General features: G+C 38.0%; 1 protein-coding gene across 1 annotated transcript in view; it reads left to right on the top strand.

Annotated features, from left to right (window-relative positions):
* Positions 1-20,231, top strand: part of LOC309792522 (spermatogenesis- and oogenesis-specific basic helix-loop-helix-containing protein 2-like) — a gene marked incomplete at its 5' end in the record, with an annotated part of 77,751 nt that overhangs the window by 9,004 nt on the left and 48,516 nt on the right. Inside the window, 2 exons of the mRNA XM_082602194.1 lie at positions 4,549-4,647; positions 4,868-4,921. Coding sequence (XP_082458320.1) covers positions 4,549-4,647; positions 4,868-4,921 — 153 coding nt within the window. The remainder of the gene's footprint in view (positions 1-4,548; positions 4,648-4,867; positions 4,922-20,231) is intronic.

The raw sequence follows: 20,231 nt of genomic DNA, 5'->3' as shown, positions 1-20,231 counted from the left end.
GTTAACTGACTGAGGACCCTTGGTGTTGAGCTCGAAATCCATCACTGCTTTTCATCAAGACCACACCTCCCACAGGCTGTTCCAGGTCCATGATCAGGTGCAGTGGGGATACCAAGGCAGACCTATTCCTAGGAAACATGGGACCCCACTGTCAGTGACTTTGGCTTAAGGATTCCCTGCTGGCTTTGCCAGACTTTCCTTAGGCTGCATGCCAGCCTGGGATGCTTCCACTTCCAGGACCTTCTCTCCCTCTCCCCTTCACTGGGGGTCAGACTTGCATTACAGTTGACTACTTTCCCAGCCCTCTCCTGTTCCTTGCCCGTTTCCTTTCACACAGGCATCTCTAATAATAGAATCTTTTCACATTTAACCCCATCTTGTTATCTGCTTCTCAGAAGACCACATCTACAGCTAGAGGCACTGGGAGTGATGTGAGAAAACAGGAGGTTAGGTGGGATTTGGCACTGGCTCCCTATGTAGCAGGCAGTAGGGGCTGTCCTGATTAGCAGATGTGGCACCAGTAGATCCTGGCTCAGTGTGGCCGTTCAGTTGCTAAAGATTTCACTGATGGTGACCTTGGAAAATGTTCTCATGGAGGGAAATACTGTGGAAGAAGCCATGATGCAGGCATTTGGAAAATATGGGATTATTGCCAAATTGTATTGTCATCCTTCATAAGGATAATGAGAGGCTGAGAATAGTTATCAAGCACTTAATACCTAAGAGTGAAAAGCAGAGAGCCTTGGTGGTAGCCTCTAAAGAGGCCGTCTATACCAGGAGTGAAAGGGCAGCCACAATAGAACAGCGAGGCTGAAGGCCCCATTGTGAGGGTTGCAGAGCTCCAGAGGCATTTGAATGCCCAGTCCAAGCAGGCCTGTTATGTGCAGGGCGGGGCCCTGATGGGGGTCACCAGGGGTCCTAAAACTGTGACAGGACAGCTGGATGGGTGCTCGTGATGATGTCAACTCTACAGCTCCACCTGGACCCTCTGGATGGGCAGAGGTGGCCCACCTCTAGCTCTAGTGAGGGCTAGAGAGCACTCCCTGTCCTGGAAGCTGCTCGACAGGCGTCTCTCCAGCAAGGCAACCAGTCCCCCCTCCCCCCCACCTCCCCGCCTCAGGAGCTGCCCCACCTCCAATCCTGGCTGCCAAGCCAAGTCATGATGGTGCTGTTCAACAGCTATAATTAAAAAAAATTAAGAATGGAGGAGCAGAGGCTGAGGACGGTTATCCCAGTAGAAAACATAGTTGTTTGCTCATTTCCCAGACCTGAACCAATTTTCAGATCCAGAAATCACTGACCAAAGAAGTGGCTGGGTTCCTAAAAGGAAGGACCCCACCACATCAGTCCAAGTACATATCATGACAATATCTCCAGTCTTCCCCTGAAGAGACCTCTGACCACTTTTACAGGTGACTGTACACTGTGGGAAAGGAAATAGCCAGACATTTCGAGGTCTGAGCTGACACTGATCCTCAGAATGGCAATCTGTGTTTGAAGTCCAAATCACACTGGACCCAATGTGCCCACGGACTCCCCTACTCCCACAGTGATAATTTTTCCAGTCCCTGAGTAATTGAAGTAGATATACTTGGCAGTTGAAGTTAACCCCCCATGGGGCCCTCATCTCTGAAGTAAAAGCTATCATGGTGCAGAAAACCTAATGGAAATGTGAGAAGTTGTGGCTTCCCCACCCAGGGCCAAAATTGTAAAACAAGAACAATTTGTTATCCCAAGGAAGAGGGCCTATCATAGCTCTGTTTAATTTGCCAGTCTGACCCCTGTAAAAACTGGGTACATCTTGGAGAAAGACTGTAGGCTACTGCAGACTTAACCAATTAGTAGCACCAACTGTTTTACCAGATGTGGTATCACTGCTAGAGCAGACTAACAAGTCTTCAGTATAAGGGCAAGCAGCCGCTGATGTGGGGAATGCACTCTTTCCATTCCAATTAGAAAAGAGGATCCAGAAGTTTGTGACTTCTGGTTTCAGCTCCAATATGTATAGTGCTTGGGAGTCATCAATCTTGTCATAACAACAAAAAAAGGTGGATAACCTGAAAATCAGTGACTCTTCTTGACTCCTTAGAAATCTGAATTTGCAGGAAAAATTCCCACCCAAAAATCTGTATGAATAGACAAATCCAGACAGTCACCGAGATCTGCTTAACCTGGAACAGAAGCTGCTGCAAACACAAACTGACAGGGAACACTTATATGGTAAATGTGATGAATTACTGGAGGAAGAATAGGCAAATCCATTATTAAAGCTGGAGACGTAACACCTCCTGTCAGCAACTGATAGATCAAGAAGGCAGAAAAATCAATGAAGATATAGCTGACCTGAACATCACTATCAATCAACTCAATCTATTGACAGTTATAGAATATTCCGTCCAACAACAGCAGAATACAGATTCTTCTCAAGCTTACGTGTAACATTCACCAATGTAAACCACATTGGTGGTTTAATAGGCACCCTATTAGACTCTGAGCTTCATGTGGATGGGGCCTGGGTTTGTAATTCTCACTGTGGTATCCCTACCACAATGCCTGACACATAGGAGGTGCTTGATGAATATTTTTTAATAAATAAATGAATTGTAAAATTAGGAGACAAGACTAGGAATCCAGTCTGCATGGGAATAGCAGCAAGATATATTCTAACACAGAGAAAGCATATTAAAAATGCTTAAACCTCAAAGGTTAAAACTGCAAATCCACACCAACAAGTAACAGAAATTTGTCATAGAAACTGCCACTCGATTAATATTCCTAAACCTCTGCTTTCATCATGGTCACTTCTTTAATAACTTTCAATAGCTCCCAGTGTGTAGACTCCTGAAACTAATACACACCAAGCCTTCGCTAACCAAGGCCTTCCCTAGTTATCTTACCTTGCCTCTTATTTATTGTTCAAATACTTTGCTTCAGCTCTTGAATTTGTGTCTTTCCTATCTACATTTCTTGTATGAGCTTCTAGAGTTTTGGACCATATCTCATTCAGTTTTGGACCATATCTCATTAATATAAAAATAATTTTATTCCAGTTGTTTATTTGTAAATTAATTCCTTTTAGAATTTGGAGTGCATTTTCCCATTGACTCAATATTAAAAATGATTAGATCCTATTTTACATCTCTAAAAATGTATTTAACAAATGATGTAAGTGAAGCATATTACTATGGAAGGCTAAGCTTGGAATCCTTGGAGAAAGGGTCTCTGCAGCAAAATTTTGAACTATATCCACCACTCCCTGATTGTCCCTTCAAAAACTGTCATCCTCGAGCATTGGTTTATTTCATAAGGGTTTGATTTTCTATAGCGAACTCAGTCGGTTTATCCTCTTGTATTTACAGGGCTTTCATTGATTTTCTTCTGGAGCAAGTTTGTGTTTAGGGGAGGGGGATTGAAAACCATTCAGGACGCCAGTGCATAATTTTTGAAGACAAACAATGCCTGCCTGAGAAATATCACTGATCACGTTTTAACAGGGATGTTAAGCACATAGGCATAGTGGAGAATTGTCACTTCCAAAGGATTTGTTTGATCACTGCTGTTATTTTTAGAGACTAGAAATTGCCCTGTTTCAGCTGACCTAATTATTCCTATTAATACAATTTTTACACTTCTAATAGTTATTAACAAGTATCTAAGAGAGAATAAGCAAATTTTTTCGAGAATGAGCTGTGTTTCAGGAGAAGGGTATGCGCTCTAAAATAGCTTGCAGTTTGCTCTGTGGAGATTTAAATCGGCAGCTTCCATTTTTATTTGAATATTTCTTTTAATAAATTCGGTGACCTAGATCATGACCAACGAGAGTTGTGTAGAATTTGACTTGGCGATTTTAAAATCTAATATGTAAGAATATGGGAAATAATTGGAGTTACTGGAAAAGATCAGTTATTAGTTTAGGAATTAAAATTTTAAACCAAATCAGTGTAGTGCATTATTCCTCTGGCACTTGGCTAACCTTCTTCTCTACTTGGCTTCAGCTATTTGTGATGAGGGGTATTTGTGATGGATTGATGTCTTAGATTCCAGAACTGTCCTACTCTACAATATTTTCACAGTTCCCCTCATTATCAACCGTATCGCCTGTTCTAACACTCTGCTTTTGTTACCCTGGTAACAATCTTATGAATACACATACAATAATTGTTAGTGTGTGTTGTCTTCGGAGTCAGATTACCTGGATTCTAATTCCAGCTCTACCATTTATTAGCTCTGTGCCTTTGGGCAAGTTATTTAACCTCTAGCAGTTTTCTCAACAATAAAATGGAAATAAATATATTAGCCATCTCCATGGCTATAATAAGAATTAAATGAAATTATCTATGGAAAGCACTTAGCACATGGCATATTGCTAGGGTTCAATGAATATTGTAATTATTACTATCACTATTACTAAAAAGGTACATATTAAAGACTTCTGAAACCACAGACTGATACAGAGTAGAGGGAATTTGCCAATGAAGAAATTGGTGGTCATATTTATTGTTATTTAGAATGTGAGCACATGTAAAAATTTACTGTTTATACTTTCAGGAAGCCTTAAATACATTGCTTAAACAACTAGAGAAAGGAAAAAGGAGTCTTGAAAATCAAGTGAAAGACTCTGCACTGAGACTGGAACAAGAGTCAAAGGTTTGTTTTTATTCTATACTAAGACATCCCTTTGGAACTGCCATGATTTTTAGTATGTTATCTACAAACCTACTATATAATTCTCACAATATACTTACAAAACTATTTTGTACACTACTTTAAAAAAGCATAGCGACATAAACTTAACTTAGCAGTCGTCTCGCTAGTATTGTAAATCTCCTCTGATGCTGGATTCTTTACTTCTGTATCTTTCACCTAGGGTTACCACAAGACCAGCTGTGAGCGCTGTACATACTTTGCCGAAAGGTCTCAGGTAACTTTTGTTTTTTTTACTTCCAAGTTCTAAGAGTTTCCTCTTACTGTAAATTATGTTTTTCACTATTCTAGGTTTTTGATTGGTTTGGCTTGGTAGGGAAACAGCTGTTGGAATTATGGGAAACAAAGGTACCAAGTTTCTGTATATGGAAGGTGAAAAGGAAAATATATAACTTTTATAAAAAGGTAAAAATGAGATATGTTCCCCATATTAAGAATGTATCTTGCATATTTGCTTCCTTAGTTGTTCTTTTAGTTTGATTTGTAATTGCTAGAATTCAAACAAATAAGTGGTTATTCCTCTGCTGTCATGAAACTTAAGGCATTTTACCTCATAGTTATGCATGGTGAAGTCTAAGATAGACCCAGCATTGCTATTGCTAGAAAGTGTGTACTTATAAATGATAGGACAGGAAAGTGATCAGTGAATTATGAAAGACATTGCACATATTTTCCAGTTTTTCATTTGGTTTTTCATTTTATTTATGATGTTGTTGGTATATAGAGTTTGTTTTGATGTTGTCAGACCTATCTTTTATTTATGGCTTCTTATGTCATAGTTTAAAAGACTGTCTTCACCTCAGTGTTTCATAACATTCATCACATCTCTTTAGTACTTATATGGCTTAATATTTGACGTTTAAATATTTAATGTTTATTAACTTTATTTTGGTATATGTTTTAAGTTTAGGATATGAATTCAGTTTTCAGTGTGCATTATCCAAATGGAAGTGTCCAAAGCGCAATTGGATATATGAAGCTCAGAAAAAAAAATCAGGATTGAAGATATGGATTTAGAACTTTTTAGCACAGAGATGGTAAATGACACCATGTGAATGAATGAAATGCATCAGGGAGAATACACAGGGTGAAAAGAAGAGATAGTCTAAGATATAACTCTGAAGAGTTTCAACAGCGATAGTCAAGGGAAGAAGAGCCAGAAAGAGGGCTGGAGTTGTCAGGACATAGCTACATGAGGCAAGGAGGTAGAGGACCTTGAGGGCTGGTTTTGCCTTAAAGGTAATTGGCTAATCACTGATGTGGAGTCTCCAGAGGTCAATGAAAGGACTGAGAGGAAGGGAGTTATCACTGGGGATTGGAGCTGACAAGGGGATGCATAGAACAACTTGAGAATGAGAGTCAGGGCAATAGGGGATAAAGGGAGGCTTGGACTTCTAGTGCCAATGAAGGTAAGCAGGAAATTGAGACAAAAGAGCATCACTCACAGTAGTCTCTTATCCATAAAATGGACAATCACTTCAGACTTTATGGTTCTGGATGCTTGGCTGGAGGCCCTGCAGCACTGGCACCCACATTCCTTTCCTCAGACCATGTTCTCCACTTGGAGTACGTTGTTTCTCTTACACTCCAGTTCTGCCTCCTTCGAGGTGTAGCAAAATGCCACCTCCCGTATGAGGTCGTGATATGATGAAAGACCACAGACTCTGGAGTCACTGCAAATTTGGATTTGAATATCAGGTTTGTACCTAACTGTGGTTCAATCTTTTGGGACCTCAATTTCTTTCTTCCTCTGTAGAAGGGAAGCAGTGGTACTGTAGTTATCTTGCAGGGGATTTGTGAGGGTTTAGAGATATAATGTAAGTAAAGTGCTGAGTGAAATGCTGGGCACATAATTGGTTCTACATTCCAGTAAGTGGTGAACACTATTTTCCTGTGTTCTTTCCCGATCTCCCCAGCCCCTCTCCCTGCGACGGGGGCATCAGAATTCCTACTTGCCTCAGCCATCCTCCTTTAGCTTTGTTTATCTGAAAAAATCATTTGGGTGGAATAGTTCCTAGTTTGATTATACAGGATCACTGAACATACAATCAAAGCCTATTTTAACAGCTTCCCAGGAAGATGTTAATCCTGTTTCCCTGTATAAATGTTAATAAGGACTTTCACTCTAGAGTGAATTGTTAATCTTTATAGTCAAAATGGTTCTGACCGTGTGGATACTATGGTGACTGGAAAGGTCAATGCATGATTTGCAGCTCTTCCCATGCTGAATACATAAATAATTGATTCTTTAGTAGATAACTAGAGCTTTTTGCTGAGTCTGCTGTTTATATTTCTGCTGGCTTCACTGTTTTGACTGAAACTGAGTTTCCACATCTCAGGATTCTTCTAAGTTACACCGTGTATAAGACATTGCTTTTTAAGAATATACAAGCAATATAGCCAATATTTTATAATAACTATAAATGGAGTATAACCTTTAAAAATTGTCAATCTCTATATTATATGCCTGTAACTTACAGAATATTGTACATCAATTATATTTCAGTTTTTAAAAATGAAAGATTAAAAACAGTATATACAGACATACCTCAGAGATATTGCAGGTTTGATTCCAGACCACCACTATAAAATAAATATTACAGTAAAGCAAGTCACGGGAATTTTTTGGTTTCCAGTGCATATTAAATTTATGTTTACACTATACTGTAGTGCAAGAGCATTATGTCTAAAAAACAATATCCGTACCTTAATTTTAAAATACTTTATTGCTAAAAAAATGCTAACTGTCATCTGAGCCTCCAGCAGGTCAGACTCTTTTTGCTGGTGGAGGGTCTTGCCTCGATGTTGATGGCTGCTGACCGATCAGGGTGGTGGGTGCTGAAGGTGGGGCGGCTGTGACAGTTTCTTGAAATACGACCACAGTGAAGTTTGCCACAGGGATTGACACTGCCTTTCACGAACAATTTCTCTGTGGAATGCAACGGTGTTTGATAGCATTTTTTTTTTTTTTTTTTTTGCGGTACGTGGGCCTCTCACTGTTGTGGCCTCTCCCATTGCGGAGCACAGGCTCCGGACGTGCAGGCTCAGTGGCCATGGCTCACGGCCCCAGCTGCTCCCCAGCATGTGGGATCTTCCCGGACCAAGGCACGAACCCATGTCCCCTGCATCGGCAGGCGGACTCTCTACCACTGCGCCACAAGGGAAGCCCTGTTTGATAGCATTTTACCCACAGTAGAACCTCTTTCAAAATCGGACTCAATCCTCTCAGTCCCTGACACTGTTATCAACTAAATCTATGTACTATTCTAAATCCTTTGTTGTCATTTCAGCAGTCTTCCCAGTGTCTTCACCAGGAGTAGATGCTATCTCAAGAAACCACTTTTCTTTGCTCCTCTACATGAAGCAACTCCTTATCCGTGAAAGTTTTATCATGAGATTGTAGCAATTCAGTCACATGTTCAGGCTCCACTTCTAATTCTAGTTCTCTCATTACTTCCATCAGATGGAAGTTACTTCCTTTACTGAAGTCTCGAACCTGTCAAAGTCATGCACGAGGATTGGAATTAGCTTCTTCCAAACTCCTCTTAATGTTGATATTTTGACCTTTTCCCATGAATCATGAATGTTCTTAATGGTATCTAAATGGTGAATCCTTTCCGGAAGGTTTTCCATTTACTTTACCGAAATCCACGAAAGGAATCACTATCTATGGCAGCCCATAGCCTTACGAAATGCATTTCTTAAGTAGTAAGAGTTGAAAGTCAAAATAACTCCTTGACCCATGGGCTGCAGAATGGAGGTTTTGTTAGTAGACATGAAAACCAATCATTGTCTACCTCCATCAGAGCTCTGGGGTGACCAGGTGCATTGTCAATGAGCAGTAATATTTTGAAGGGAATCTTTTCTCAGATTATATAGTAATAATAATGAAAAAGTTTGAAACATTTTTCAAGAATTACCAAAATGCGACACAGAGACATGAAGTGAGCAAGTGCTATTGGAAAAATGGTGCAGATAGACTTGCTCAGTGCTGGGTTGCCACAAAACCTCGAATTTGTAGAAAAATTTCTACAGATTTATTTGCGAAGTGCGATAAAGCAAGGTGCAGTAAAGCGAGGTATGCCTATAAACTTAACTTCTATTCCCACAAACAGAGAATTCTAGCAATGCATCTGTGACTTGTTGAATATAATGCTTTGGTTTCCAGATAAGGCACCTGACACAGCTCTGTTTGACTGTAAGGCAATTCTAATTTTTAGGCTTGTTAAAGCATCAACTCCTTATTTTTCTTCCTTGAAACTTCTGTTCCTTCTTCTTTTTCTTTGAGACTTCCTTAAAACCCATTGCTTTTAGTTCCATCCTCTGAAGAGGAAGTCTACACTCTTTCTATATGACAGCTTTTCAAAGATTTTTTTTTTTCTTTTCAAAGATTTGAAAAGAGCTCTCCGTCTTCTCATAGCTTTTTTTACCCCCTGAGCTAAAATATTAAGTTACATTAGCCATTCCTCATGACATAGGTTCTAGACTAACCAGCTGTTTCGTTGCCTTTTTGGACAGCTCTGTCTTGTTATTGTTCATTTGAAAATAGAGCTCCCAGGTTTAAATGTAGACTTGAGATATAATCTCAACAGCATAGCTGTTAGTCTTGTCCTCACCATACTCATTTTTCTTCTCTGCTCTCTGAGCAATCATTCTAAAATACAGGTGAAGTGTTGTTCCTGGTATAAAACTTCAGTGACTTTGCATTGTCCAAAGGATCTCAGCAAAGCTGCTCAGTGTGTTTTACAAGGTCCTGTCTGACACGCAGTGCCTGCCTCTCCAGCTATGTCCTTACTTACGCCCTGTACTGCAGCCAGACCAATGATATATGTGATTCCTGTGTCTATCATCTGCTTTATACCTTGACGCCTGTGCTGCTCCCTCTGTCTGGAATGTCCTTTCCCTAGTTCTTAACTGGCTGCTATTCCATGTGGATCCCCCTAAAGCCAGAACTAGTTGCGTCTGTTGTATGCTTACAAAGCACCTATGCAAACCTCTGCTAAGACAGCAAATTGTACAATCTATTTATTTTGCTGTTTCCCCAATAGATTGTAAGAACCACAATTTGTCCTTGTACCCCAGTGCCTAATGTAGTGGTGGCACATAGAAGGTGCTCAATAACATCTGCTGAGTGAATAAATGAACGAATTCCATCTTCTGGTCCAAAGTTGTCACTTTTAGAAAATTAGTTAACATTTTGCTTCACAAAGCAAAGAGTTCATCAGGTGTGAAATCCAACTGTCTTCCCTTTTGCCTTCAAATGTATTCACATCTTTATCCATCTTTCCTGTTCCTCCTTCTGCCTTAAAGAAAAAGGATCCCATACTTCTTCCCAAGTCTATCTGCTGCCTCTAGGACTCATTTCATAATTATTTTCTCATATTACCAATCTCTCTTCCACTGACTGTGGTGTGTCCTTTGTCTGCAGCATGCTCATCTCTTCCACCAAAATACAACAAAAACAAACTTCTGTTTTGCCCTATCCTCATAAAACGACTACCTCAGCTTTCTTTTTCTCAGCTAAACTTCATGAAAGAGTGGATACACTCACTGCCTTTGCTGTTAACTCCTCGGCCTCTTTCAGCTGCCTTCTGCCCCCACCACTGGGTTCTGACACAGTTTATCTCTCAATAGCCAAATACAATACAATGACTCCTTTGCAAGCCTCCTGGTAGCAGACACGTCTGATGCATTTCATACTGCTAACTGTGCTCACTTTTTAAAACTATCACCCACCCCCCTTGACTTCCATGCCAGTATATTTTCCTGGGTTTTCCGGTTGTTTAAATGATGTCCCTATCTTTAGTGATTCTCCTGTCCCTTAAAAGTTGCTTTTCCAAGTGTATATCACCAACTCTCTTACCTCTCTGTGTGCTCTTAACAAACGATCTCATTTACTCATGGCTTCAGTTACCATCTCTAAGGTCATCAGCCTCAATTTTTCCTGAATTGCAGATTATATTTACAACTGCCCACAAGGTGTGTCCACTTTTGTATCTTGGAGGAATTTAAAAATAGACAATAAATGAAAATCTGATCTTGTCTTTCCACTTCAAGATACCTACAGCTCCTGTTGTCTTATCAACCCTAACGGCAGAGTACATGTATTATTTATATTTAGTGTCTGTAAAAACTTTTAATGGTCTTTACCAAATGGATGGTATGATTTTCATAATTTACTCAATATTTATTTTTAAAATTGCATGGACTATGGGGTTGAGATAGAGGGGTTTCCAGAATCTTTAGAAGCCTGATAATACTGGAGAAGGCCAGAATTTCTCATTATTCTTCAGCTTCTCTTAGTCATGCTACAAAAGGACCTGGCTAGGAAAGAGTTAATTGGGAATTGACCATTCCTCTTATCTCTGAAAGCAGTCATGAAATAAGAGGATAAATGCTCAACTATTTGTATTTCAGGTCTCTGGCTCATACCACGTTTCTAAAAGGCAACAGATGAGACGCAAGAGGGAGGAGATACGGGGATAGATGTATATGTATAGCTGATTCACTTTGTTATACAGCAGAAACTAACACACCATTGTAAAGCAATTATACTCCAATAAAGATGTTAAAAAAAAAAATAAGGCGTTCCTGGGGTATTGATAATGTACTACTTCTTAATCTGGATGCTACTTACATGGAAGTGTTGAGTTTATGAAAATTTAACAAGCTGTACATTTATTATATGTGTACTTTTGTGTTTGTAGACTATACTTCAATTAAATTCTTTTTAATCCCTTAAAAAAATAAATAAATAAAAATAAATAAAAGGCAACAGATGTATCAACTGCCTAAAATGAAAGAGAATCTAGTGAAAACTTAAGTCTAACTATATCTTTCCTTTCTAATTAATTATATTCACGTGTGAATGGTACTCACAAAACAGGTGTCCATTGTATTTTGGAAGTTGAACGTCCAGATTTTATAGCAACGATGTAAAATAGCAGATGATAAGAGAACTTAAAGAAGTTTGTTCTCTCCATTCACTATTTATATATATTTTGTAGGTTCCAGGAATACTTTTCGTCCTCAAACATGATAAGATCTTGCTTTGCAAGCTAGAATAATACTGTTCCCAAGTAGAGCATACAACTACACCATTAACAATGATATAAATCCAATTAAATTATCAGCCTTAACCTTTTTAGTGAGGAAATATGGACACTGAAATAAATGTAGATGCCAGTGCAGTTTAAACTATGTTTCCCTATGTGAACAAAAACAATTAAGAATGAATAAAGAACAGAGGAATATTTTATGAGTTTAGGAGGTTATATCTACACATGATTTTTCCTGGTCCTGTACTAAGTACAGAAGAATTACTCAGGCAGTCCTTGTCTTTTATAACTTTACCTCACATAGCGAAGATATTCATATATAACTTAACAATATAAAAATTGTAAATGAAGATATAAATTAGCTATAGATCAGAATCCTTTTCAAATACAGGCATTCAAGATGCATGCAATATAGCAAGTTCCTTTGGTGAAAATTCATGGGAAAGCAACATTTTGTTCTATATTTGGCTAGATAAGTATTCTTCCTTGCGTAGTCATAAATACTTTAAATTATAATTCATTATCTTTGTACATTTTCATCAGTGGAAATACAGTGTAGTTAAAACATTAAAGTAAATTCTGGGAAAGGACATTCCTCTGGAAACTACTATACTTCTCTGTTGGGAGGGCCCCAAGACCACTCCTGTGCATGATTTGCTAGAACAACTCACAGGACTCAGCATCTATGTGCCCACGCAGCTAAGATTTATTACAGCAAAAGGATACAAAGCAAAATCATCAAATGAAAAGGGTGTATGAGGTGAAGTTTGGAGGGAACCAGGCACAAGCGTGTAAAAGTCCCCCAGTGGAGTCATATAGGAACAGACTTAAGTTCCTCCAGCAATGAGTTGTGACAATATGTCAAGTTTTGTATTCCAGAGACCCTCGTTAGAAACTTAGTGCCCATGCATTTGCTGGCCAGTTGTATATTATCTTTGGAGAAATATCTGTTCAAGTCCTTTGCCCAGTTTTCAGTTACTGATAAGTTGTTTGTCTTAATTTTGTCGTGTTGTAAGAGTTCTTTATATTTTCTGGTTACTAGACCTTATCAGATATATGATTTGCAAATAATTTCTCCAATTTTGGGGTTTTTTTTTCTTTCTTGATGATGTTCTTTGAAGACAAAGTTTTGATGATGATGAAGTCCAATTGATATTGGCTTCCTAGGATCAGTTTAGTGGTTGCTTGTGCTTTAGGTATCATATCTAAGAAATCATTACCTAATTCAAGAACATAAGGATTTATACAGGTTTCCTTCCAAGAGTTTGATAGTTTTAGCTCCTTTTTGATCCACTTTGAGTTAATTTTTATATATGGTGTGAAATAAGGGTCCAATTTCAGTCTTTTGCATGTGTCTATTCAGTTGTCCTAGCACCATTTGCTGAAAAGACTATTCTTCTTCAGTTGAATTGCCCTGGCACCCTTTTAAAAAATTAACCATAAACATATGTTTATTTATAGACTCTCAGTTCTATTCCATTGATCTATAAGTCTGTCCTTACGCCAGTACCATGCTGTCTTGATGACTCTAGCTTTTCAGAAAGTTTTGAAATCAGTGAGTCTGAGTCCTTCAAATTTATTCTTCTTTTTCAAGATTGTTTTGGTTGTTCGGAGTCCCTTTATTTTCCATATGAATTTTAGGATTAGTTTGTCAATTTCTTCACAGCAATACCACAGAGCTGAGGAAAGCAGGGTAGGGCAAGTTAACATATTACAACGCTCAGTGTTCTTGCAGAGTTTCAGTTGTGTGTGTGTGTGTGTGTGTGTATGTTTATTAAGTTCTCCAGGATTGCTGCAAGCCTTTGGTTAATTTTTAGACTTCTGAAAAAGTTGCTTCTGACCATTTTTGCCAATTTTCTCATTGCTTTTATGGAGGAAATAATTTTTGGAGGTCTCTATTCCGTCATTTTTGCTGACATCACTCCCTGAGAAAAATATTTTTTAAAGCACCTTGCAGGGAATTGAAGCTGGCTCTTACTACATCAAGTGAGCATACGGGGAAGTTGGCTTTATAAAGATATATAAGTCAGTAAGGGAAAGATGATGCCATGGAAATCTAAGAACAGGAATTACAATATAACTGGGCCCACAGATATTAGAATTAGAATTCAGGGAAGCTTTAAAGACCTTAGCAGATGTTCATGGATCATCACCTTAGTGATTTGCCATATAGAATGGAAATTAAAGGCACAGACTTTGAACTCTGACTTCCTGAATTCAAATTACAGATCTACTTACTAACTATATAGCTTTGTTTCTTTCTTCTATCTAACAGGGCTAATGATAGTGTCTACACCATAGGGATTTTGTGAAGTTGATAGGAGTAAATAAATAAATAAATAAATAAATAAATAAATAAAATGTAGAACAGTCCCTGACATAGATTATGTGCTATAAAAATGGTGTTACTACTATTTGTAGTATAGTAGACCCCTAGTTTATTCTCTACTTCATTTTTCTTCTCATTACCAACTGCTATCTTCACTTTCTTTTTTTATAAATTTATTTATTTATTTTTGGCTGTGTTGGGTCTTCGCTTCTGTGCGAGGGCTTTCTCTAGTTGTGGCAAGTGGGGGCCACTCTTCATCGTGGTGCGCAGGCCTCTCACTGTCGCGGCCTCTCTTGTTGCGGAGCACAGGCTCCAGACACGCAGGCTCAGTAGTTGTGGCTCACGGGCCCAGTTGCTCTGCGGCATGTGGGATCCTCCCAGACCAGGGCTCGAACCCGTGTCCCCTGCACCGGCAGGCAGATTCTCAACCACTGCGCCACCAGGGAAGCCCTATCTTCACTTTCTATATCACTTTTATATCATAGACCTTGGTATATATCATAGTTTCAATTTTATTGTAATTTTAGGTCACATATCTTTGGTTTACTCATGGATCCTTATTTCCATCTTGTCCCTGCTCCACTTCATGGCCTCTCTCTATGTATTTTCCTAGCTTTAATTTACGTTTCCGGAGGCAAGTATCAGAATGGTTCATCTCATCCCTCTTTGGACAAAGCTCTCCACATTAGGCCACCTCATGGGCTGCTTCCAAGCCTTTGGATTATCTGCTCTTGAGCTAGTTGCCTCTCTAGCTTGACAAGATGATATGGTGTAACATATAGCTGTTTAGGATTATACAGTAAGCAGAAAATCTGCATAGGGAAATTTCTTTATGAAGGACTGTGAGCTGGGTCAACTAGGTGAAATATACAGTCCTCCCCACGTGACATACAATGTTTTTGTTGTACACAACGGCGACTGAAAAGTCACAATTAACACTTATTTTATTTCAGGGGAATATGTAATTCAGTTAATCAGAAGACAATGAATGCCATGAGAGGACCAGTAAAAAAGATTTCAAGATCAAACCATCTTCCAAAACTCAATCTGTGATTCCAGAACTGTGTGGTTTACTATTTCTTCCCTTTTTTCATCTGTAATCTTCAACTTGTGAAATTAATGTTCCACACACTTTTCAGGGATTGGAATAGATAAGAAAGAGCTATCGAACTTCTCTTTAGCTCTTCTTCCAGAAGTTTGTTCCTTTGCCTGTATGAGAGCAACTTTCTCAAGTGACCCTATACCATCTAATAGCATTCTTATGATTTTAAAAATATCCTAGAAGGCCTTAAGGTTGACATCATTACACTTGCTTTTAATAATATACCCATGATCTGCTCTGATAGTAACATTGCTATTTTATTTGGATTCTAGTTGGCTGTTAGCTAAAAATGTGCGTTCATCAAAACTTTTTGCTATTTTACACTATATCGTGTTCAGCTCTTTAAAACTCAAGGTTTAAACAAAGATGCAAATCAGATGCATTTTAAACTTTGATTTGAACTATCATGGTATTGTGGAAACAGGAATCAGCTTGGGTATAGTTCCCACCCTGCTGTGAACTTAGGACATTTGGGGCAAGTTCTTTCACCTCATCTTCATTTCCCACATCTGTAAAATGACTGAGGCAAACTATACAATTGCTAAGGTTTCCTATTATTCTAGAAAACCAATACTTACTCAACTGCAAGGTCCTGCCACTTAGCACATGGTAATTTAAGTCATTTTATGATGTTTATTAATTTATAGTGATGGCCTAGTGATGTTTATTAATTTATAGCAATGGCCCTTTGGACCAAACTTTAATTTATGTTAATTAATTTATAGTGATGGCCCTTTGGACCAAACTTTGCCAAGTGTTCATGATACTTAAGTCTAGAGTGGAAATAGAATGAGGGTACAAGAAGTGTTCTTTTAAGGTATTAAAAATTTTATTCAATTCTCCTATTTGTGTTTAGATTGTTTTGTTGTCACCTAGGTCTGGAAGATACATATGATTTTTTGCCCTAACTTAATAAGTGAAATTATTAGACCTTAACTTTACAGAAATCACTCAGAGGTAAGTATAGTTTCTGGCACCAAAACCTAAATTCTATTCAGTATCACCAGTAATGGATGCCAAATGTATTTCTATAACTACTTATAGATACTCACTTTTTTTCTTTAAGGAAGAATGCATGCATTTCATATAGACAAATAATTCTTTTATGTGACTTTAAAAAGTAATGCAGAGAAATATAAAGTAACTTTCTATAAATTATTCCAAATGGAAACTGTTTGGAAATATTTTCCCCTGTTCTTTTTTTTTTTTTTAATATTTACTTATTTATTTATTTTGGCTGCGCCAGGTCTTAGTTGCAGCACGCAGGACCTTCGTTGCGGTGTGCAGGATCTTTAGTTGCAGCATATGGACTTCCTGGTTGCAGCATGCATGCAGGATCTAGTTCCCCAACCAGGGATTGAACCCCCCAGGCCCCCTGCATTGGGAGCGTGGAGTCTTACCCACTGCACCGCCAGGGAAGTCCCTCTCCCCCATTCTTTTTTTTTTTTTGCGGTAAGCGGGCCTCTCACTGTTGTGGCCTCTCCCGTTGCGGAGCACTGACTCCAGACGTGCAGGCCCAGCGGCCATGGCTCACGGGCCCAGCTGCCCCGTGGCACGTGGGATCTTCGCGGACCGGGGCACGAACCTGTGTCCCCTGCATCGGCAGGCGGACTCTCAACCATGGCGCCACCAGGGAAGCCCCCTCTCCCCCATTCTTTTTTTTTTTTTTGGTGGTACGCGGGCCTCTCACTGTTGTGGCCTCTCCCGTTGTGTAGCACAGGCTCCGGACACGCAGGCTCAGCGGCCATGGCTCACGGGCCTAGCCGCTCCGCGGCATGTGGGATCTTCCTGGTCCGGGGCAGGAACCCGTGTCCCCTGCATCGGCAGGCGGACTCTCAGCCACTGCACCACCAGAGAAGCCCTCCCCCATTCTTAAGCTAACTATAGATATCAGGTACCGTGACTCATTTTATTAAATAATTACTAGATACTACATATGTATTTGTTTACTTTTTTATACCCTATTTTCTCTCTAAAAAGGATTGTTTCACCTTTTACTAAATATAGATATAAAAACAAGACTCATAAGATAAAAGATAAAAATAAAAGTTAAAGTTTTGCAAGATTCCCAACTAAGAAAAAGCTCTATCTTTAAGCTTTCTAGTAATCAGCACAAAGAAAGAGTTACACGGCTCTCATTTTTTTGTATAAGGAAATATACAAGTGGATAAAAAGCTGTACCTAATACTAAGCTCTGAAGGTAATTTGTCATGTAAAGCTTTATGAGGACTTGCAATTATTTATTGAAATAATCAGTGCAAAAATGATAGTTTGGGGTCTCTGTTTTAATACTGAAATATGTATCAATATCAGTATTTGGCCTTTTTGAAGAGTTCAGAATTCATAAAGCAAAATATCAGTAAACAGTATTTAATATATTAAAACAACTTTAATGTCTAAATATATTACAACATACTAAAAAGTACCATTTATAAAAACAGATATTAATGAATAATAATGATGATGTGGAGAAATTGGAACCCTCTTACACTGCTGGTGGGGTTGTAAAATAGCACCATCACTCTGAAAACAGTCTGTTGGTTCCTCAAAAGGTTGTGACCCAGCAATTCCATTCCTCTGTGTACAGCCCTAAGAAATGAAACATATGTGCACATAAAAGTGTGTGTACAAATGTTTAGGGCAACATTATTCATAATAGCTAAAAAGTGGAAACAACCCAAATGTCCATCAACTGATGAATGGGTAAACAATTGTGGTATATCCAAACAATGGAATATTATTCAGCAGTAAAAAGGAATGAAGGACTGATGACATATGCTACAACATGGATGGACCTTGAAAACATTATCCTGAGTGAAAGAAGCCAGTCACAAGAGATCACATATTGTATGATTCCATTTATATGAAATGTCGAGAATAGACAAATCCATATGGACAGAAAATAGGTTAATAGTAGTAGCTGAAGGCTGGCAGGGCTGGGGGAAGGGTGGGTGATGGAGAATGACTGCTAACGTGTATAGGGTTTCTTGGGGGGGGTGATGAAAATGTTCTAAAATTAATCATGGTGATAGTTGTACAACTTCATGAATGAACCAAAAAGCATGGAAAGCACCTTAACATGGGTTAATTGCATGTTATATGATTTATACCTCAATAAAGCTGTTATAAAAAAATGTTAAACATATGTTAACCTTTTAATATAAACTAGCAGATAAATTTTAATGAAATATTATTTGATCTTAGAAAATATGATCTTAAACATCAAAATGCATTGTCATTAGTGCCATTGTTGAGTCAAGAGTATATTATTAGCATAATTTTCCACCTAAGAAGCTGTTTCAGATACTACGCTAGTCAAAAGAACAATGAAGCTTATATGCTACTTCCCAGTATTTCCTTGACTTCTTTTGAATAATCCCATCTCTTGTTTAATAACCTTGTAGAGATATTTATAAAGCACCTTTTGACCTTTGACTAGGATTAGGTTTTTTTTCCTAATTTATAGAGAGCTATATAGTTTTTGTTTCAAAAAATTTTTCTAGTTTTCATCATCTTCATTAGTTTTATCATGTATAGCTGGAGATTACAGTGCAGAGTTACTTATATCAATTTTAGTACTTTGAAAATCATATTCTACTGGACCAGAAACTTTATTTTGGACTAAGAATTATTTCTTGCAATAATTGGTTTCTTTTTGCTGTGTGCCCAAGTGAGAGCCTGTCTAGACCACATATTATATGTGATTTTTTTAAAGTAAATTGAGTAATTGAATTATGGTTATTTCAAGTGTAAATAATTTAGATTTTTTATTTTTTTAATACCAGAATAACAGAATTATGACAACAGTGATGCTAGGATTTTTGGCATTTAAAGAGAGGTAAGCATACCAGAATACTAAAAACTGCTATTAAAATCACTAAATGTGATTGAAGTATGAAAGTATCTTTAAAACAATAAAGCACTATTTAAATGCAAGATCATATTTTGACAGTAGGGCACTATTTTCAAAACAAGTGAACATCGGATTAATCTGACCTATGAATTAGAAAAATCTTAAATTTATAGAGCATCCTTTTAACTTTATAAAGCAATTTCATATTTCTATCTCAGTTACAGAGAGAGTATTATCATCCAGAGAACTACCCAACAGTGAGATTATCATCATCGGCATTGTTCAAGCAGTGGCTAGGTGTCCCTTTGTCAGGGATGTTATAGAAAGGACTCCTGCAGTGGGTGGAAGTTGGATTCAATGACTGCCAATATCCCTTCTGATGCTAAGATACTGTGATTCCCTGCCCGTTTATCAGATAGGGAAACTAGAGCCAAAAATAACTCCCTAAAATATATGTTGGTTGCATCATATAGGCTGTGTATGTGTAGACTGTAAATATGAACTTTCAAAACTGGGCTGCTTTACCACTAGCCAAAACTAACAAAATCAGGTGTAATAGTATTAATGTCCATTTGTTAAATGTAAACTGAAATTAGATACCATTTTTCACCTATAAAATAAACAGTGGTCTTCAAAAAGATAATTCTCAGTGCTAATAGATCTGAAGTGAAGTTCTAATATACTGCAGGTGGGAGTACAAATTCATATAATTCTTTTGGAAGACAATTTTATTCTTGAATAGCCTTAATGTTAATATGTTGACTTAATATTTGTACTTCTAGTAATCTATTCTAATGAAAAATCCTGCATATAGAAAACATACAAGGACAATCACTTTATCAGTATTATTTATAATACCCAAAAATGGATACTCTCTCGATGCACAATTATAGGGAGATGCTTAAGTGGACTGTGATTCATCCACATGGTTAAACATTATGCAGCAGTTAACATCTGCTATCTTATACTAAAATTCTTTCTTCTCATGTATTTCTTGCATTCTGAAGTACTTCAGTGTAATTTATCTCCAGCAGTTTAATGTAATGAACACTCTTATTCATCATTTGTCACCAGCTAGTTTAGTACCTAGTATAGGACATGCACTTAATACATTTTGTTTAACTTAAATGGATGTTTGCAAAAGAGTTTATAGGATCGTGGGAGGACTTAATGTTAGAATGTTAA

This window comes from Mesoplodon mirus (genome assembly GCF_964341445.2).
Source record: "Mesoplodon mirus genome assembly, chromosome: 17".
In the NCBI taxonomy this organism is placed as follows: domain Eukaryota; kingdom Metazoa; phylum Chordata; class Mammalia; order Artiodactyla; family Ziphiidae; genus Mesoplodon; species Mesoplodon mirus.
Note: the sequence above shows the minus strand (reverse complement) of the source record. Positions and strands in the feature narration are given on the sequence as shown.